General features: G+C 35.2%; 1 protein-coding gene across 1 annotated transcript in view; it reads right to left on the reverse strand.

Annotated features, from left to right (window-relative positions):
* ADAM10 (ADAM metallopeptidase domain 10) overlaps positions 1–18,578 on the reverse strand; it is a 115,673-nt gene that overhangs the window by 60,965 nt on the left and 36,130 nt on the right. The window contains exons 3-5 of the mRNA XM_068552495.1: positions 16,299–16,417; positions 14,183–14,341; positions 1,451–1,551 (exon numbers count right to left, since the gene is read on the reverse strand). Coding sequence (XP_068408596.1) covers positions 1,451–1,551; positions 14,183–14,341; positions 16,299–16,417 — 379 coding nt within the window. The remainder of the gene's footprint in view (positions 1–1,450; positions 1,552–14,182; positions 14,342–16,298; positions 16,418–18,578) is intronic.

Below are 18,578 nucleotides of genomic sequence, written 5' to 3' on the forward strand. Positions count from 1 at the left end.
TATAGTATACCTCTCCATAATAAAAATCAATCATCTGTAACATTTCTTATAAAATTTTGTAATTTTCCTTATACAGGTCTTATAATTCTTTGTTACGTTTATTCTTTGATACATAATATTCTTGATATTATTTTTAATGGTATCCTCTCTTAAATGACATTTCTGGTGGTCTGCTGCTGATATAAAAAAATACAACCTACATTTGTATATTAAATGTTATGTCTAGCCACTGTTAAATGGTATTATATCTAGCAAATCTATACTCTCAGCCTCTCTATCCACATTGCCGATACCTTAGTACAAGCCACTATCACTTCTCAACTGAATAACTGCAACAACTCCTAATTAGTCTCCTTGTCTCTAGTTTTGCACCTCACTCTGAAGTTAAGAATTCTTTACTGGTCTTGCTATCTCTCTGGCCTTGTATATACTGTTCCTCCTCTTTCCATCTCTTCCTGGTCAACCTAACTTCTGCTTTTTCTTTTAGTTTCTGATTATTGTCCTCAAACACTTGCAAGGCTAGGTTAACTAGTCTTCTTGTGTGTAGAGTATCACCCTTTGCTTAATCTTCTTCCATTTCCTACTATCTTCAATTTTTCTGTGTCTCCAATTAAACTATAAACTTTGTGAGGACAAGCCTTCATCTTAATTTCCACATATTCCCAGAACCTATCACAGATCTTCTGACATATGGGAGATCAATACAAAATTGTTCAATGAAGACAAGAATAAAATCTCACTTAGACTTAAAAAGACCCATTTGATATGGTATTATTTATGCCATTTTGCAGATCAAGAAACATACAAATCTGCATTTGTGACTCAAGAAATGTTAATCGATGCTACTACTTTTAGAAAGGATGTTCAAGATATATGATGTTTTATTATAAGAATAAATTTTTTTTAATTTTAAACTTGTGTTTTAAATAACCATAAAACTATCACCTATGAATGAAATAAAGGAGGTCAAAAAAAGAATAAAACGTCAACAGTCAATGGCAGAAAAACTTAAAATATCAAAACTACTATGATTTTTATTAGGGTAACTAACCATCTTGGTTTGCTTAGAGACACATGATTTTCAACGTTAAACTGGAGAAGTCTCAGGCAAACCAGGGGAAGTTGGTCACTCTAATTTTCATATTAATACAAACACATTTATACAAAATACATGTTCAGACTGGGTATTTTTTAACTTTATGATAAAACACGTAAGAGAATATTTTGGACACGTTATGTTTCTTGGGTCATGCAGATTTGTACTCAAATCGCAGCATCACACGTTTATTATAAGCAAGTTACTTGGCCTCTTTGAGCATTAAAAAATATAAATATTTCCCAACGGCAGTATAAATCTTTTAGAAATCCTAGAACATACATTTTTAATGCAGAAACACAAACCCAAGTTCACTTCCATTTCTTAAACACAAGTTTGTATTAAAATCCTTACCTGTGTTACTTCTTCCACACCAGTCATCTGGTACTTCCTCATCCTTTCAAATACTGAATGATCTGCACAGCCCCCCTGTGGACCATATTTATGGGGATAGTCTAAAACACAAAGAAGAAATGTTATACCGTCACATGTTTAGGTATTACCAATTATCTTATAAATGAAAATTTAACTGTCATAATTAATGAAAGCCATAAATGCTTATTGGGCTCCAATGGGAAAGGCATTATGCTAGGCAATCTACTTTTAAAACCTGGCAGGTTCTGAAGTTCTCCTTCAACATCATTGGTCTCTAAGTTTTTGTCATATGAATGATTTGTGCATTCTAAAAAAGAACAATAATCATTCTTTATTCTGCGTTTAACTTTCCCAACCTGTCCCACTTCAGATACATAGAGCATTTTAACACTGCAATTTACTTCATTTTGTAATTTATAACTTTCCATTCAAACACATTAAATTTCTTATTCTGCAAATGTACAAAGCTACCTCAATTTGAACTACAGTTAGGCAAATATAATATCATATTTGGTTTGAATTCCTTCAATGAATACCAACTAGTCATAAGGGAAAGTAACCTAGAAACATGCTCTATGGCATAGTAAAAGCAGACTGAGTTTAAATTTCTTCAATGTATAATTCAAGTGAATGCTTTACAAAGCAATAACTATTTTATTATCACTTGTTTTCCCTTTATAATTAAACAGTGATTAATTTAGCCTTAACTGAATTGTTTCTATTTCCAGACAGCTGTTCAATTTAGTGTAGTAATTTAAAAGTTTATTCCACTCTCTCAAAGTTCACATACTTCCCTTGTTAAGGTTCTCCTTAGTCCATGAACATATTTTATAATTCAATCTACTACCCATAATTAAGAGAACTATCAAAATAAAATATGGAGACATGGGTTAGAGGGGAAGCACTGAAACATCCTTAAGTAGCATATACTTATAATACATAGAATTATAATTAGAAACACTGTTTCTTAAGTAAATCTAGAACCTGAAGTGGACACTAGTGACCTATTTCACTGGAAATACTAACTAAATATCACAATACAAATCTAAACTGGCAGGTAGGAGGTAGGGGTTATGGACAACCTACTTACATTGATATAACAGCTCGGATTTAAACGTTAGTTTTTACCAGAGGTCAAGATTGCAACAGCTGTAAAATTCCAATCAATAAATGTGGAAGAAATGATAGACTTAGGGACTTCTCTGGTGGCGCAGTGGTTAAGAATCTGCCTGCCAATGCAGGGGACACGGATTCGAGCCCTGGTCCGCGAAGATCCCACATGCCATGGAACAACTAAGCCCGTGCGCCACAACTACTGAGCCTGCGCTCTAGAGCCCGCGAGCCTCAACTACTGAAGCCCATGCGCCACAACTACTGAAGCCCATGCGCCACAACTACTGAAGCCCGCACACCTAGAACCCGTGCTCTGCAACAAGAGAAGCCACCGCAATGAGAAGCCCACGCACCACAACAAAGAGTAGCCCCCACTCTCAGCAACTAGAGAAAACCCGCGTGCAGCAGCGAAGACCCAATGCAGCCAAAAATTAAATAAATGAATAAATAAATAAATTTATTAAAAAATAAAAAAGAAACCAAGGGGGAACCCCAGAACTCTCCCTGTTCTTAGGAAGACATTCCCTTGACCCCCACTTACTTAAACACTCACAGCTATCTACCACTTCCTGCCTTGGGAACATCAGGACTATTCTCATTGGGGCTCAGCTTTTATAGTCATGAGACTACACCATCAAGTACTCCAATTTACTATAAGTTTTTGCTGCCTCCAATTCACTACTTCCCTCTATTACCTTATTTATAGCTCCTAACTCACTGTCACTCTCTCTGATACCACCCAATCATAATTCTTAGTGATTTCAACATTAATGGGGATGATCCTTCCAATACACTCATCCTACCTTTTCTCCAACTGTCTTCTCCTACTTCAATTTCTGAAACCCCTTCTTAATCTCAACTTCCTCATCCTTTCTTTCCACCACTCATCTTTTCAGAACATTCCCTTTAGACTCCAACAATCCTTTGACATCTCAAAAACCCTTCAATCCACCTATGCTACCACCCTGTTCACTAGTGGATATTCTCTTTCTCCTTATTCAGCTTAAATCCCATAGTCAATTATTATTATAATTACTCCACTGCATTTACCTTAAACTCCCTTGCCACCACCCCCTTCCCAACTCTCCACCAAAACCTGTTTAAATTCAGCTCTCTACCTATACCGCTCCAGTTGAATGGGGCTGGAGAAGCAACTGGTAACTATAACTATTCTCATTCAAAAATTATAATCTGGGGGCTTCCCTGGTGGCACAGTGGTTGAGAATCTGCCTGCTAATGCAGGGGACACGGGTTCACGCCCTGGTCTGGGAAGATCCCACATGCCGCGGAGCAACTGGGCCCGTGAGCCACAACTACTGAGCCTGCGTGTCTGGAGCCTGTGCTCCGCAACAAGAGAGGCCACAATAGTGAGAGGCCCGCACACCGCGATGAAGAGTGGCCCCCGCTTGCCGCAACTACAGAAAGCCCTAGCACAGAAACGAAGACCCAACATAGCAATCAATCAATCAATCAATCAATCTTAAAAAAAAAAAATTATAATCTGTAACCTCAAGCAGTTCCTTTATGCCACCTGACAATGATAATGTATTTCCAGAGTCCCTTCTCAATCCTATTTCACTGTTTAACTTCAGGCAGTCCCCGCTTTACCACAGTATTATAGGCAGTAAAACTGACCATGCAAGCTGAAACTATACAAAGTGATCTTAATAATCAATGGGGAAAATTACAACTGCTCCATGGCCTTCAAAATTTTTTGTCAAACTACTGAAACTCTCTTGTTATTTATAAATGTGTAGGGGAATTAAAAAATAGAACTATTATCTATATAGTACACTATAATTTAAAACATTATTAACATCAAGGGACTTCCCTGGTGGCACAGTGGTTAAGAATCCGCCTGCCAATGCAGGGGACACGGGTTCGAGCCCTGGTCTAGGAAGATCCCACATGCCGCGGAGCAACTAAGCCCGTGTGCCACAACTACTGAGCGTACACTCTAGAGCCCGTGAGCCACAACTACTGAGCCTGCATGACACAACTACTGAAGCCCATGTGCCTAGAGCCTGTGCTCCACAAGAGAAGCCACTGCAATGAGAAGCCCACGCACCACAACAAAGAGTAGCCCCTGCTCGCCACAACTAGAGAAAGCCCTCGTGCAGCAACAAAGACCCAGCGCAGCCAAAATTTAATTAATTAATTAATTAATTGTTTTTAAAAAAAGAAACATCAAGAATTAGAATATTTAAAAGAACTAGAGTGTTTTGTTTCTTTGTAAATTGTATCTTATATACCATAAATTTATATATGCTTCAAAATCTGTCAGCACAAAACTCTCCCAATAGAAAAAAAGGAATCGAGTATAAAATGTTTCCCATATACTTTCAAAACTTCTAAAAGAGCCTATTTTCCCTGGTCACCACATTAACTATGAAAATGGACAATGACATTTTCCCTCTAAAATTACTGACAATATAATCCCCATTTCTAGAATAAGCCTTTGTTCAACTAATGAATAAGCCCTCATTGAGATGCCAAATCATAGGATGCAACTGTAGTTCCCCTGAAATGGCCAAACAGCATATTCTTTCACAAAGAATGAGTCATTGGCGTAGAATATTCAGCCTATTTAAAACAAAGATCAGCTTTAAATCTACGGCCTTTCTTCCAGTTCCTCTGCATGCCAACCTCTTGCTTCTGTTTTGTTGTAGGAAGCACAGATATAAATAATACATATATTGTGATACCACCTCAAGCAGGAAATAGCTCTAGTTAACTCTCAGTCATCCACTCCAGGAAGGGGGAATATTTACAGTTCAGATCATCTGCCCAAGAGATGCATAAAACACCCACTTCTCACTACAGACTAACTAGACTAGACTTTACCTCCTCACTACTCCCAGCAAGCCATCCCTCCCTCAAAGTGACTGCCAGGTTAGGAATTTGACTGCAGAGTCCAAAGCTTTAGCTATGAGATAACTCTCTAACCATCAAAACTTGGTGTAATTCCTCCAGTGACACACTATGAATCACTAAATTCAATCAAATGACCCAACTTTTATGATATTCATTGAATTTAAAAGACAGTGGTTCCACAGACACTGTACAAAAAGTTGATTTGTTAGGTATCTGAAGGGTAGGTAGGTTGGGTCCTTGCCCATGAAAATGCCATTGACTCCCAAAGTTGCCAAAAATCCACAAGGATTCATTGAGACAGTAAACAGACGAGCAGACTTTTTGTTTTCTTTAAGGAGAGATGATGAGTGTGGAGGAATGGACGGATGGGCCAAACAGCCCCCAAATACCCGTCCCTCTTCCAATTGCAGTGGACAGAGGCCCTTTCTCCCTAGTGCCCCTTTCCCCGGCCCCCACAACCAGTCTCTGTTTGGGGAGGGTGGGGAGAGCAGGGAGAGAAGGGCATAGTATGAAGGACAGTAAGCTAAAGATGGTCCCCTTTTCAACATGCACTCACAACCCTGCTCTCCCAGGAAACAGAAACTCAGAGCTGGTCCAGGCATGTCCCTTCCCACCCTTGTTTTTTAAGAAAGGTTAGTGTTGGGGGCCAAGGGAATCACGGGTATCAGGTCAACAGGAGAAATGTTGCTCTATTATTCTGATCAGGAGACTGTAAAGTGCGTTAGTACAGAAACTTTGCCCTGTTCATCACTGTATCCAATGTATCTGAAAGTGTCTTGTACAGATTAGACACTCAAATAATAAATAAAATAAATTTATTACGAAAAAAAAAATGATAAGTAAGACCTAAAGGGCTAGTCACCAAAATGCTAACGGTGGTGGATATACTTCATCTTCTACTTAATTCACAAGCAAAAATGTCTATTTTATATAGTCATTTGATAATCAGAAAAACCAAAAATATTTCCAGTTTTAGAGGAAAAGCAGTTTGGAATCATCAAATTTTAGAAGAAATAAGAAGCATTAATGATCTACATACTCACTTTATAACATGAAGAAAATGACACCCAGAAAAGGTAAAGTTACTTACTTGCATAAGGTCACAAAGCTATTCTAAAACTTCGTCCAGATTTCCCTTCAAACTACTTTCTCATACAAATGCCATGCCTCAGTTCTGACACATCACCTCTTGGGCTTTTTCCTTACCATGTCTCCCACTAACTTGTGTGATCTTAAGCAAATGAATTAAACTCTGCAACAGTTTTAACTACAAGGTCAGTAGTTGATCTACAAGGTCACCTTTTTTAAAATATTTTCTCATTTTTTGGCTGTGCCACGCAGCATGTGGGATCTTAGTTCCCCGACCAGGGATCACACCCGCACCCCCTGCATTGGAAGTGCAGAGTCTTAACCACTAGACCGCCAGGGAAGTCCCCTACAAGGTTGCCTTTAAGTCCATGATTCTGCAGGGGAACAAAATCTGCCACCCCAAACTGTCTCTCTCTGGCATAAGGATTATTTTAGACTGATTATTTTTAAGAAACAGAAGACTAAGGAAGTCTTTCTTTTTACCTGCCCTTTAACTGCCTAGAAGAATTTAGATAAAGGGCCTGGTTCAGGAACAGCACTATCAACAGAGAGATCTACAAAGATAATGGGCTAGGTGTGGTAGAAGGAACTTGGCAGGGCCCAGAGACCAAGTCCTCTCTGTGTCCCCTTGTCCCTGCATGGCAGAGCAAACATTTGTTTACCCAACATTTGCTTTTCCATCTTCCTATAATTTTTTTCCTCCCCCTTGAAGTACCAAACCCCTAGCCCCTTCTCCTCTCAAATGCCATATAAACCTCAATTGCCTAACTGGGGCCTCATTTTTCTGATGGAGACCTCGTACATACATAATTAAATTTGATTTTCTCCTTTTAATCTGTCTCATGTCAATTTAATTCTTAGACCACCTAGAAGAACCTAAAAAGGGCAGAGGGCAATTTTTTCCTTCCCCAGCAATTCTAAGCCTCTACAGTTGCTGAAAGCAGTAAAATCCACATCAGTGAATTCCTAGTCTAATGTTTGAATATAAATGTAAGACAACAAGATTGCTTATGGAGATGATCTAATCTCCAAATTTATAAACCATGAACAGAATTTAACATTTTTATAATAAATCTGATATCACAATGTAAAGCAGCTCTTTACTGGGCCCAAGTCCTAGACCAATGTCCTCAGGCACACTCACAAGGTCGCTAGCATAAACGTCAAGCATTGAACTGTGCTAGAAGAGATGTGAAAGACCTAGTTTTAGCGCCTCTTATCCCTAGTACATACACACATATATACTCAATGCTACTTCTACTAGTTTTTCTATAACTCATCACTCATAAAAGTTGAACCTAAAATGTAAATTTACTCTATTTTTCAGTAGGGAAGATAGCCACACTTCTGCAAAATCAACAATGATACCAAAAATAAAGCCTTAGCTTTCTCCTAATCTTTTTTTTAATCCTCACAATAATTGTCTTTACCGTCATTAAGTCCCTTGACTTTAGCCACCTTTTAACAAGTCTCTACTAACTTACGATGTAACTAATAAGTACTGGAGTAAAAGCCAGGAAACATGGATCCTTGCCATGAAAATATCTTGCCCAAGTGGCTTAAGACTCTTTAGGCTTCAGTTTCCATCATCTTCAAACTTAGCGTTTAGAACTAATTCTAGTCCCTTTTGCAATCGTACTAAAGTTACAGAATTCTATTGAATTCAGAACTACATCAATCTTCTGGTCTACTCCAGAAAACTCTATTTTCCATGAACAGTTTGCTGATGAGGTATGATGAAGAAACAATGCCCCCCAAAAGAAAATCCCTATTTTTTAAATGCGTATGCTTGTGAAGTCTTAATTTAAAACTTTCAAATTCATTCTTCTTACTACCACATCAAATGTCTATAAACTTCTTCCAAACTCTCAAAACATATGACTTGACAGTATAATGACAACTTATTAAAAACTGCATCTTTAATGCAATATTCAGATGTACAATGAATTAATTTTCTTATTCAATCTGTTTGTAAAAACGTCTCAAACACTGCAAAACACAATCATGAGGTGATATTTCTCGGAAAAAAAGAACAAAATTTCCAAATATAATTTTACTTTCTAGGATGAGTTTTAAAGCTGTTTTACAATATAAGAGCTTTGTTATTTTTAAATAATCTTATGTTTCTGAAATGATCATTATGCAGCCAAAATATTTTCTATTTATGTTTTAAAATAAATATATATACAAATATATATTGGGTTGGCCAAAAAGTTCATTTGGGTTTTCCATAACATCTTACGGAAAAACCTGAATGAATTTTTTGGCCAACCCGATATATATGGTAACCAATCAGAAAATGTCTTGATCTAAAGTGTTCTCAACTTGAGTCTTATTTACATAAATAAAACAAAATAAACTGTGATTGAATAATATGAAAGGGCTGGGCATATTTTCTCCAAATTCTGCAGAAAGAATTAAACCCCTCACTGTCTCTTTTTAATCTGTTTTTTTAAATGTGTTCCCAATTAAATATCTTACATTTCTAATTAAATATTTTTCAAATAGCTACCATTTCTCACAGGCTTCTCGACTTTTCTTCACTTGTGCCTGTGAATTATTTGGAGAAATTATATTTCCCTAGAGATTAACTCAGAAAAAAAAAGCAAAAACAGAGTCAACAATGCCACTAAATTCTTATATTTCTTTTAAATACTGTCACTTTGCTTAAGAAAATTAAGTATTTAACATCAATGCTAAGTAAAACATGTGAATTAAAACATACAGTATAGAGATTAACCAATAAACTTGTATACACTATGGGAGTTCTGAAGTCACAGGCACTTCCTATCATAGTCTTAAACCATTCTGCTACTGAATTATCAATCAGAACACTCCACTCCTTAATCTTTCCAAGTGTCTACCACAGTTTTTCACAACTCCATGCACATAAGCACATTTCCAAGCTCAGACTGGACCTTAAGCACATATAGAAACTTTCCATGATAATCCTCAGAATTTCCTGGTACCTCTGGAAGGAAAATGTGACAATCTAACAATGTCAGATTTGAACAATGCTAGTCATTATCAATACTTGCCAATTCAATTCTTCCTTTCCTCTTTTCCTTCTATCCTTTGTCCCTCCTTTCCACTAACAGTGACACAAAAGGAGTTGGAAGTCTTAGTGACTATGACAAAACTCATTTACACCCACAACTTCAAAAACACAATATGAAACTAACTGATTTTTTTTAAGGTTCATTAAAAGCAATATCCTGAAGTTTCACAAATGAAGAGGCTTCTACCGGAAGGAGGCCTTCACCTTGAACTGGTTAAGTAAAATTTAACAGTCTCAATTTTTCAGAACAAGAAATAAGGGATGTTCCCATTGAAGCACAAGAGAAAGAAGCGATAAGTACAGTTACAGCTAGCACACAGGCTGAAAGTAAGAGTAACCTACTATTGATACAATACTATGAGGCACAGGCAAATTCAAGCTCCTTGGGCTTTCCTATACCACCCAAAGGAAAATAAATAATCTGAAGTGAAAGAATAAACCTAAACACTCTTACTCTGTGGCTTCATGTATTTACTTAAAATATCTTTTAATTCAGAAACAAAATATTTCTTCATAAGTACAGCATGGGAAAATTACTTAGACCTTTGCCTCTCAGAAAGGTAGTATACAAAAGGGTGCAAAGGTCCACTATTTACAACGATGATTGTAATAATGATTCCAAGCAATCATACAATCAGTCATTCCTAAAAGCTATTCATATTACTAAGACTGGCAGTATAGTTTATGGGACAATGTTTTTCCCAGTTTCTTTAAAATAAACTGGGCCAAGAGGCAGAGGACTAAATGGTGTTCTTACCCTGTCATAATTGTTCACACTTCTATGTCCTAGAAGAGAGTGTTTTTTACCACCTAAGTATGGAATTGAACAAGTATGAATTTTAAGCTGATAACTACATGTAGTTATCACCTTCACATCTAACTGGATATCAAAGCATCTAGAAGTTATTAAATATTTTCACTGAAAACTGTCTCTATGTTCTGGTACAGCCTCAGAAGCCATTCCCTAAGGTTCTCCAGAATACCAGTATCATTTTCCATGGTGGTTTCATATATTCATGCTTAGAGTTGCAAAAACAGTATTAAGAGGAGGGTAGCCAAATTCTCATCAGGATTCCTATCCAAAGTTGGCGTGCCTCCCCTGTCATTTGCTTCCACTGAAAATAACAAATACAGGGACACCAAATTCACTCAGGTATATACACAATGATCTAAACAGCCATGCAGTAGTTCAGCTGTAAAAATAAATTATTGGCACTTAAGCAAATTATATTAAAATAATAATAATATTATTATTAAATAATAAAGGGACATCCTCTCCCTTTTAATTAGTTGTGAAATAAAGCATCCATTGCTAGATATGTTAGGGAAAGAATTTGGCTCTAAACAGCAATAGATGCAAATGTGTGATTTCAGGGAGGCTTACAGATTTCAGAAAAGACCCAGAAATCCTTGGAATAACGGCAGTGAGAATTTACAGCTTTCTTCCAGGAGTGAAGCAGAAGACACATGGTTAAGAACACGAGATCCACAATCAAGTGACGTAAGTTTTCTAAGGCTTAGTTTCCTCATCTATAAAGTAGGGATAATATGTGTGCCTATATACCTCATAGGGTTATTGTGAAGATTAAACAAAATAATGTAAGCAAAGAACTTTATATGGTGCTGGTTATACATCAAAGAGTAATAACTACTTGTACTACTACTAATACTATTAGAACCTTAGGTATTCTATACAGAGAGGTTAAAGGGCCAATTAAAAGTAAATTTAATCTAGACAAATACCATGTGGTTTCACTTACATGTGGAATCTTAAAAAAAAAAAAAAAGAAAAAAAAAAGAAAACAAAACAGAAACCGACTCATAGATACGGAGAACAAACCAGTGGTTGCCAAAGGGAAGGGGAGTAAGAGACTGGGCAAACTAGGTCAAGGAGATTAAAAGGCACAAACTTCCAATTATAAAATAAGTTAAGTCGTGGAGAGGTAGCATAAGGAATACAGTCAATAATACTGTAATAATTTTGTATGGTGACAGATGTTACTGACTTATCATGGTCATCATTTCATAATGTATTTAAATGTCAAGTCACTATGTTGCACACCTGAAGCTAACATAATATTGTATGTCAACTATATTTCAATTAAAAAAAAAGTAAATTTATCTAGCCATCCTCTAGAAGAGGGGTAAGCAAACAACAGCCTGCTAGATAAATGAGTCCTTTTGTTTAGCCTGAAAGCTAAAGATGGTTTTTACATTTTCAAATGGTGGGAAAAAATTAAAAGAATAATATTTTGTGTCATGTTAAGATTACATGAAATTCAAATTTAAGTGTCAGTAAGTTTTATTGGAACATAGCCATGCTCATTCATTTACATATTTCCTATTGCTGTTTTCATATTACAATGGCAGAATTCAGCTGCAACAGAGCAAATATGGCCCACAAAGACAAATTATTTACTATCTGGACCTTTACAGAAAAAGTCTGCAAACCCTTGGTCTAGAATCTAGACTAGAGCAACTATTTAAAAACTAAATGGTTAATACATGGGTGCTTTCCTTTTGTAGTTAACTTGACAGATTTTCAGATAGTTTTTCCAAAGTAATTGTCTAAATCTGCAAGCATTAAAAATTCTGTTTAAGGCAATTGCTTCCCATACTCTTATCCTCATATCATTACATTTCCATTTACCAGAAGAAGTTACAAACAAAATCACTCTAAACATTGCTGTTTTTAAGCTCTAATACCACTACTGGCATGTAATAACAAGCAGAACGTGAAAAGATCTCCCTACCATGAATATATGTTTACCAAGACAAGTAAGAGTTAAGCACTGAAATCAATGGTAAAGTTAAATGCCAAAAGGAACAGAAAACTAAGTTGCATCCAATGTCACTGATTCTGCAAGCTAACTCATCACCTTTGGGGAAAAAGAAAAGGGTGAAATAAAGGGAGATATTTGAAAGTTACTATAAGATGCAAAGTGAAAGAAATGCAATTATATGATGAGGAAGAAACAGAAGTATGAAAAAAGAGCAGAACATTCTTAAACTACATACAAGTAGATAAGAGAAGAAAGGAAACAAGAGAGAAGACAAAACAACAGAAATCATAAAAGGCAGAACAAACACAGTTGAAGATACTTGTAAGACATACAAAGCAAAGGAAAATGTTTGATTACAATATCATGGGAAGGAAATCATCAGTTCAAAATCTGTCAATCATTTCTTCCTCTCCTTTCTTTCCCAAAGGTCTTGTTTGATTTTGAGAAAACATTATAGGGAAAATGTTGCAGGACTTTATTAAGTATCAGTGAAGAAACTGCTGCAGAGATAAATGATATCTGAAATGCTAAAGCAGCAAAAGAAACAGAAACTGCAGTTGGAGAACTTACACACCCTGGTAGGGGAGGTAAACCTGCAAAATGATTAAATTACTCAGAAAATTACAAAGTAACATACAAATGAAGTAAGTGATAATTCTACTGGCAGAAAGAAAGGAAGGCAAAGGAATTCATACTCTAGCTTGTGAAGGAAGACTGTAGCTTGGAGCTTGGAGAGTCTGAAATACCAGGAAGGGAAATTGGAAAAGGAATCAAATAGAGATGAGCAAAAATACGCACAAGTAGCATTAACGAATTTATGATTTAATAAGTAGCCAAAATCATAAATGTATTCTATCTAGAATAATTATGCTATTTTCTATAGTAATCGAGCATTAGAGATGACAAGCAGTTGGACAGACTTAAGTACAGAAACTGTCAGAGCTGATAGAGCAAGAAGTCAACACTGTTGAGACTTACCAGTACATTACCAGGGGTGAGAACGAAATTACTGACAACAAATTTCTATATGTAGAAAGGAAAATGAAGCCTGGAAGCTGCCAAATAAGGAAAATAGGCAAAAATTGATAGACTACTCTTAACTACAGTCAAAAATAAAATATGAGTATTCAAGAGGCCTGTGAATTAGAGGAATGTATTTCTGGGTCATTTCATTACAGCATTCTCGTGATTAAATGACTATGGATATACAGACAATGGTAGAATGAAAAGGGGAAGTCTAAATACATTTTCTACTCTTAAAACACAGAAAAAGAACTCTCCCAACAAATTACCATCATATAAAGACCACGATCAAGAACAAAATCCATAAAGGTAAATCGGAAGTCTTACCAAGCGGAAGTCATTTCAAGATTCCAAAAAGAAATACTCAAAAGGCTTAGAAATTACAAAAAGATCTAAAATATTCTTTAAATACTATGCAAATATCCACACTGAAATTTCCATAAGAAGATGATGCTTCGGTAGGCCACACACACAAAGGTGTTACAGCATTAAATAACTGGATGATATCACAATATAGAATTTCCAGCTCAATCGGAGTTAGTTGACTCATAGTTCAAATAGAATTGGTTGTAGCATATCAACAAAGTAGTACTGGCACAGACTGACAATGATACTGTCTCAACTATATAGATCTATTCTTTAATTGAGATTTTAGCTGTGAAACTATTTTCTAGCCTGATTAATAGCTTAGGAAAGAAAACAGCTCAGGTTTCATTTGTCTCCACATAATTTTATCTATTTATATACTCTTTGCAAAATTTAAGTACTTACTAATATCATCTTCATGATAAATGACAGAGTGAAATGGCAGAGTGCGGTCTTTAATATATCTCTCTGCTGGCTCAACATAAAATGTGCCACCACGAGTCTGAATGAATCCTTCAAATCTTCCATCAATAACAGACCCATGGCTAAAACTTCCTTCTTCACCTATTAATGAAAGCCACAAACTCTTAAAAATTTGATTTGCACATGAATGTTAAATTCATTCTCCTTTATAAAGCCATTCTTATGTACTGAAAAAAAACTAAATACAAATTTACTGGGGAAATTAATTTTCACATGAAATATATCAACCTGAATTAACTAGAACTTAGTTAAAATATATACAGTATATATATAGTAACAACAATGAAAAATGGAACATCTGTCTTGCTGACAATCAAATTCCCAGAACCTAGCACAGTGCCTGGCATGCATGCAATAGTCATTCAAAAAATGACTTAAATAAACTTAGAGGCAAGCAGATCCACTGATAAAATATATACTTTCAAAATAAAGATATTAAAGTATCTCTTGAATTTCTACTCTAATTGCCATAAGAAGAAAAGTTCCTTTCCCACCTAATATATTCTGCACGAACCTTTTAGCTTCCTTTCCACCAGTAGGTTTTATAAATACATTTTAAAAATAAGACAGTATTAAATATTTCGGAAGCAATTTGAACAAAAGTATGCCAACAATTCTTTCTAAGATATTGGAAAAAGGTTCATGATAATGTCCCATCAATTATACTTCTTTAGGGAAAGAAAATAATAAGAAAAAAGGTAGTTTTGGTTTTTAATACAGTCATAAAGAAAAGCTGAGTACCAAACATCAAATAAGAAGAGGTGGGAAGTTAGGAGGGGGCTTTAAAAGTTAAATTTGCCATTTAAAAATTTCTCATTAAAACAAAAATCAGGCTTTCTGCAATTTCTAAGTTGTAAATTAACAGTAATTAGTTGACTTTAAGTTAATCATAGACTGAAGCTGACTCCAAGACATTTGTATTTTAAATGATATGATGTTTATCTGCAAACTCATTTAGTCTTGTACACTTTTTGACTATCACCTACCAAAAAAAAAAAAAAGCTGGGGTTGGGGGCGGTGCTGGGAGACTACTAAGTTACTTGCCCAGCAAGATAAATGATCAAGAAAATAACAGAAAACTATAATCTAACATTAGAAATCTCGACCTATGGAAAAACACTTTCCTTTTCCATTAAAGAATTATAAGAATACAAAAAAACTTTTAATTTTTTAACTACGCTTGATCTACAAATAAGAAATTTTAAGTACTGAAATGCCTCATTTACCCATCATCATAAAAAAAATAAGAAACCTTTCTCAAAGAATTTAATTTTTCAAGTTAGGATTTTGAGTGGAAATCTCTCTAATATGTAGACATAAAATTTAACTTTCAGTTAACTTTAATAACTCTTAATAAATAGGATCATCTTGAGTATTTATTAACGTACAGTTATAACTCAATGATATTTTGCCCCTAATGCCTCCAGAAGACTTTGATTTTTTAACTTTTTTACGACTTCCATCAATTGTTCTACTCTTCTTACATTACTCAGCTGACAGATGTAATTTTCTATTGGGCTAATAAGTGTGCCCCCCATCTCCCTAATACCTTTTAAAATCTGGTATAGTAAGAGAAATTCATTAGAATTGTGAACAAAAAGCAAATAGATCCAGAGGAAGGAAGGCCCTGGGAGGATTTTCCTATGAACGACTTTGTCACATTATTTTTGGCTGTTAAGATAATCTTTACAGTTTCGTTATAAAACATAGTTAAGTTACTGTTAATTCCTTGCTTGGAAGATCAGAAAATTATATAAATTATTAGAAATTTTTTAAGAACCTAACAGTTTGGAGGTAGTGAGAGAGTCAAAACTTCATACCTTTCAGAAGTCAGACGCTGCATAATTCAATACTAAACATATATGTAAAGGTTGATCCAAGAATTACTTTGTTCTTCAAAGCCCATTGCTCTTCACGATACACTCAAATCTCCCCAGGATTTATCCCATCTTTCTGAAATATTTGCCTATACTTCAAAATGCATATATTTCCTTGTATAGAAAAAAATTAAAGAGGGTTCTTTTAAGGTTCAACTTACCATAAATATGTCCAGTGTAAATATGAGAGGTATCATAATCAAGTACCGTATTTGATGTTTCCACCCTAAATTCATCACTGAAAAGGGAAGTGTCCCTCTTCATTCGTAGGTTGAAATGTCTGCAAACAGGGTAGGAAAGGAAAAAAATGAAATTAAAAGGACCCAAATTTAAACAATTATTTTTTAAATTAAAAAAAATCTGCAAAATGTGGATTGTTTCACACAATTTGTCTATTTGGGAAATAACTGGCCAAGATTTTCTTATAAAAATTCTGCTCTGAAATTCAACCTAACACTGTGATACAACTCACATACAATTAAACAGTAATCATCTAGGGATATGTTAAAAAAATAAATGCCTATAGACTGATTCTCACATGGTGAAACAAGATCATTCCAATGGCAACTAAGTTGCTTGAAGATAAAAACAAGCTTCTTGACCCAGTTACTGTTAATTCACCACTACCTGTCTCCCCTCTCTAGTAATTCCAGGGCTTTTCCATTTTCCCCTATTATTCACAACTCAGATAAGAGAACACATAGGAAAGTACCATCTAATTAGATACTTAACATCTCTTCTCAGAAAAGCAAGTATGCATGCTCTTTCTTTCACACACAGACACACACATACAGAAAGACAGACACACACACACAGAAAACTTTACAACTCCTTTATTTGTCCCTGGGGCATCTTCTAATTCTTTGTAGACCTTTCTCAGTTCAATTTGGAGATCCCAAACCCAAAGGACCATGATATTAGCTGAAATCATACTCATTCTAACTGTCCTCTATAAAGGAAAAGGAAAGACCAAAATACTGAAATAAAATTAAATAAAGAAATCTAGGGTTTTACAATCAAACTCAAAATCAAAATCTTAAGCCTAAATCTTAAGCCTAGTAAATCCTTACTAGCCCAGGATTCCTGTCCATTAAATGAAGATAACACATTCTATTTTCTGGAACCATTTTAAGGATTAGAGATTATAACGTATGTAAAGTCATTAACACAGTACCTGGCACAAAGGAGATGTAAAGGGTAGCAAAGTAGCTATCATTACTAAACTTTAAAAACTATATCAAGTCTCTTTTATAACTGCCATAAAGGTCTGCATATAACACAATTTCTACTCAGTGAATATGAACCAAAGTCTTTAATTAGCCAACCCCCCAATGTTAGTAGGATGTGGAATAATTTGAACTCTGACACATTGCTGGTGGAGGTAAAAAATGGTACAATCACTTTGGAAAACTGGCTGTTTCTTATAAAGGTAAACATACAAAAACCCTATGACCCACAATTCTACCCCAAGAGAAATGAAAATATAAAATATATGTCCACACAAACAATTGGACACAAATGTCCAAAGCAGCTTTATTCATAGTAGCCAAAACCTGGAAATAATCTAAATGTCTATCAGCAAGTAAAGAGAGAAAAAGGTTGTGGCTTATTCATACAGTAGCAAACTATTCAGCAGTAAAATCATCAAACTACTAAAAATAGGTACTTTTATAAAACACAAAAGAATGCACATAGTATATATAATTCCATATATATGTAATTCTAGAATAGGCAAAATCTATCTTTAGTGACAGAAAGCAAATCAGTAGTTGCCTGGGATGGAGAGACTAAGAGCAAAAGGGAATGAAGGGATTTTTTGCTCTGATGGAAATGTTCTACACCTTGATTTGAATGATGGTTCACAAGTGTATACATTTGTCAAAACTTAACTCAAACTATACACTTGAAATGAATATATTTTATGTAAATTATACTTCAATAAAGTTGATTTTAAAGAAAAAAATCAAATTATTTTTCAAGTGAATAGGGGTCAACAGTTGGGTATAGCCATTACCTTCATAGAGTGTCACCCTTTCTGAACACTATTTTATCTTTTTCCCTTAATTTCCTGTATTGGCAACCTTTTATTTTGCAGCTGCACTCATTTCTACTTGCCTAAAACTCTCACCAAAAAACCCCTAGGGCTTCCCAACTACTGTGACAAGGACTGTAGGCTAGGAAAGACATCCTTAGAACCTTAACATTCCAACCTACTGCAGCAAGTAATCAACAAAGCCAAACACATCTTCTAAATGGGAACTCCACAAAGTTATAAAAAGACAATCCCAAACAAACAGGAATCTTGCCTGAATTCTTGTCGTATATCCTTTTCATAAAATTCCTTTTAACCAACTAATAGACATGAAATTCTTGATCATAAATGTGAGTATAAATGCACACATTATTTTTTAAAGGATCACATTTTGAAAAATCATTAATTT

The sequence above is a fragment of the Eschrichtius robustus genome, chromosome 1 (assembly GCF_028021215.1).
Source record: "Eschrichtius robustus isolate mEscRob2 chromosome 1, mEscRob2.pri, whole genome shotgun sequence".
Lineage (NCBI taxonomy): Eukaryota > Metazoa > Chordata > Mammalia > Artiodactyla > Eschrichtiidae > Eschrichtius > Eschrichtius robustus.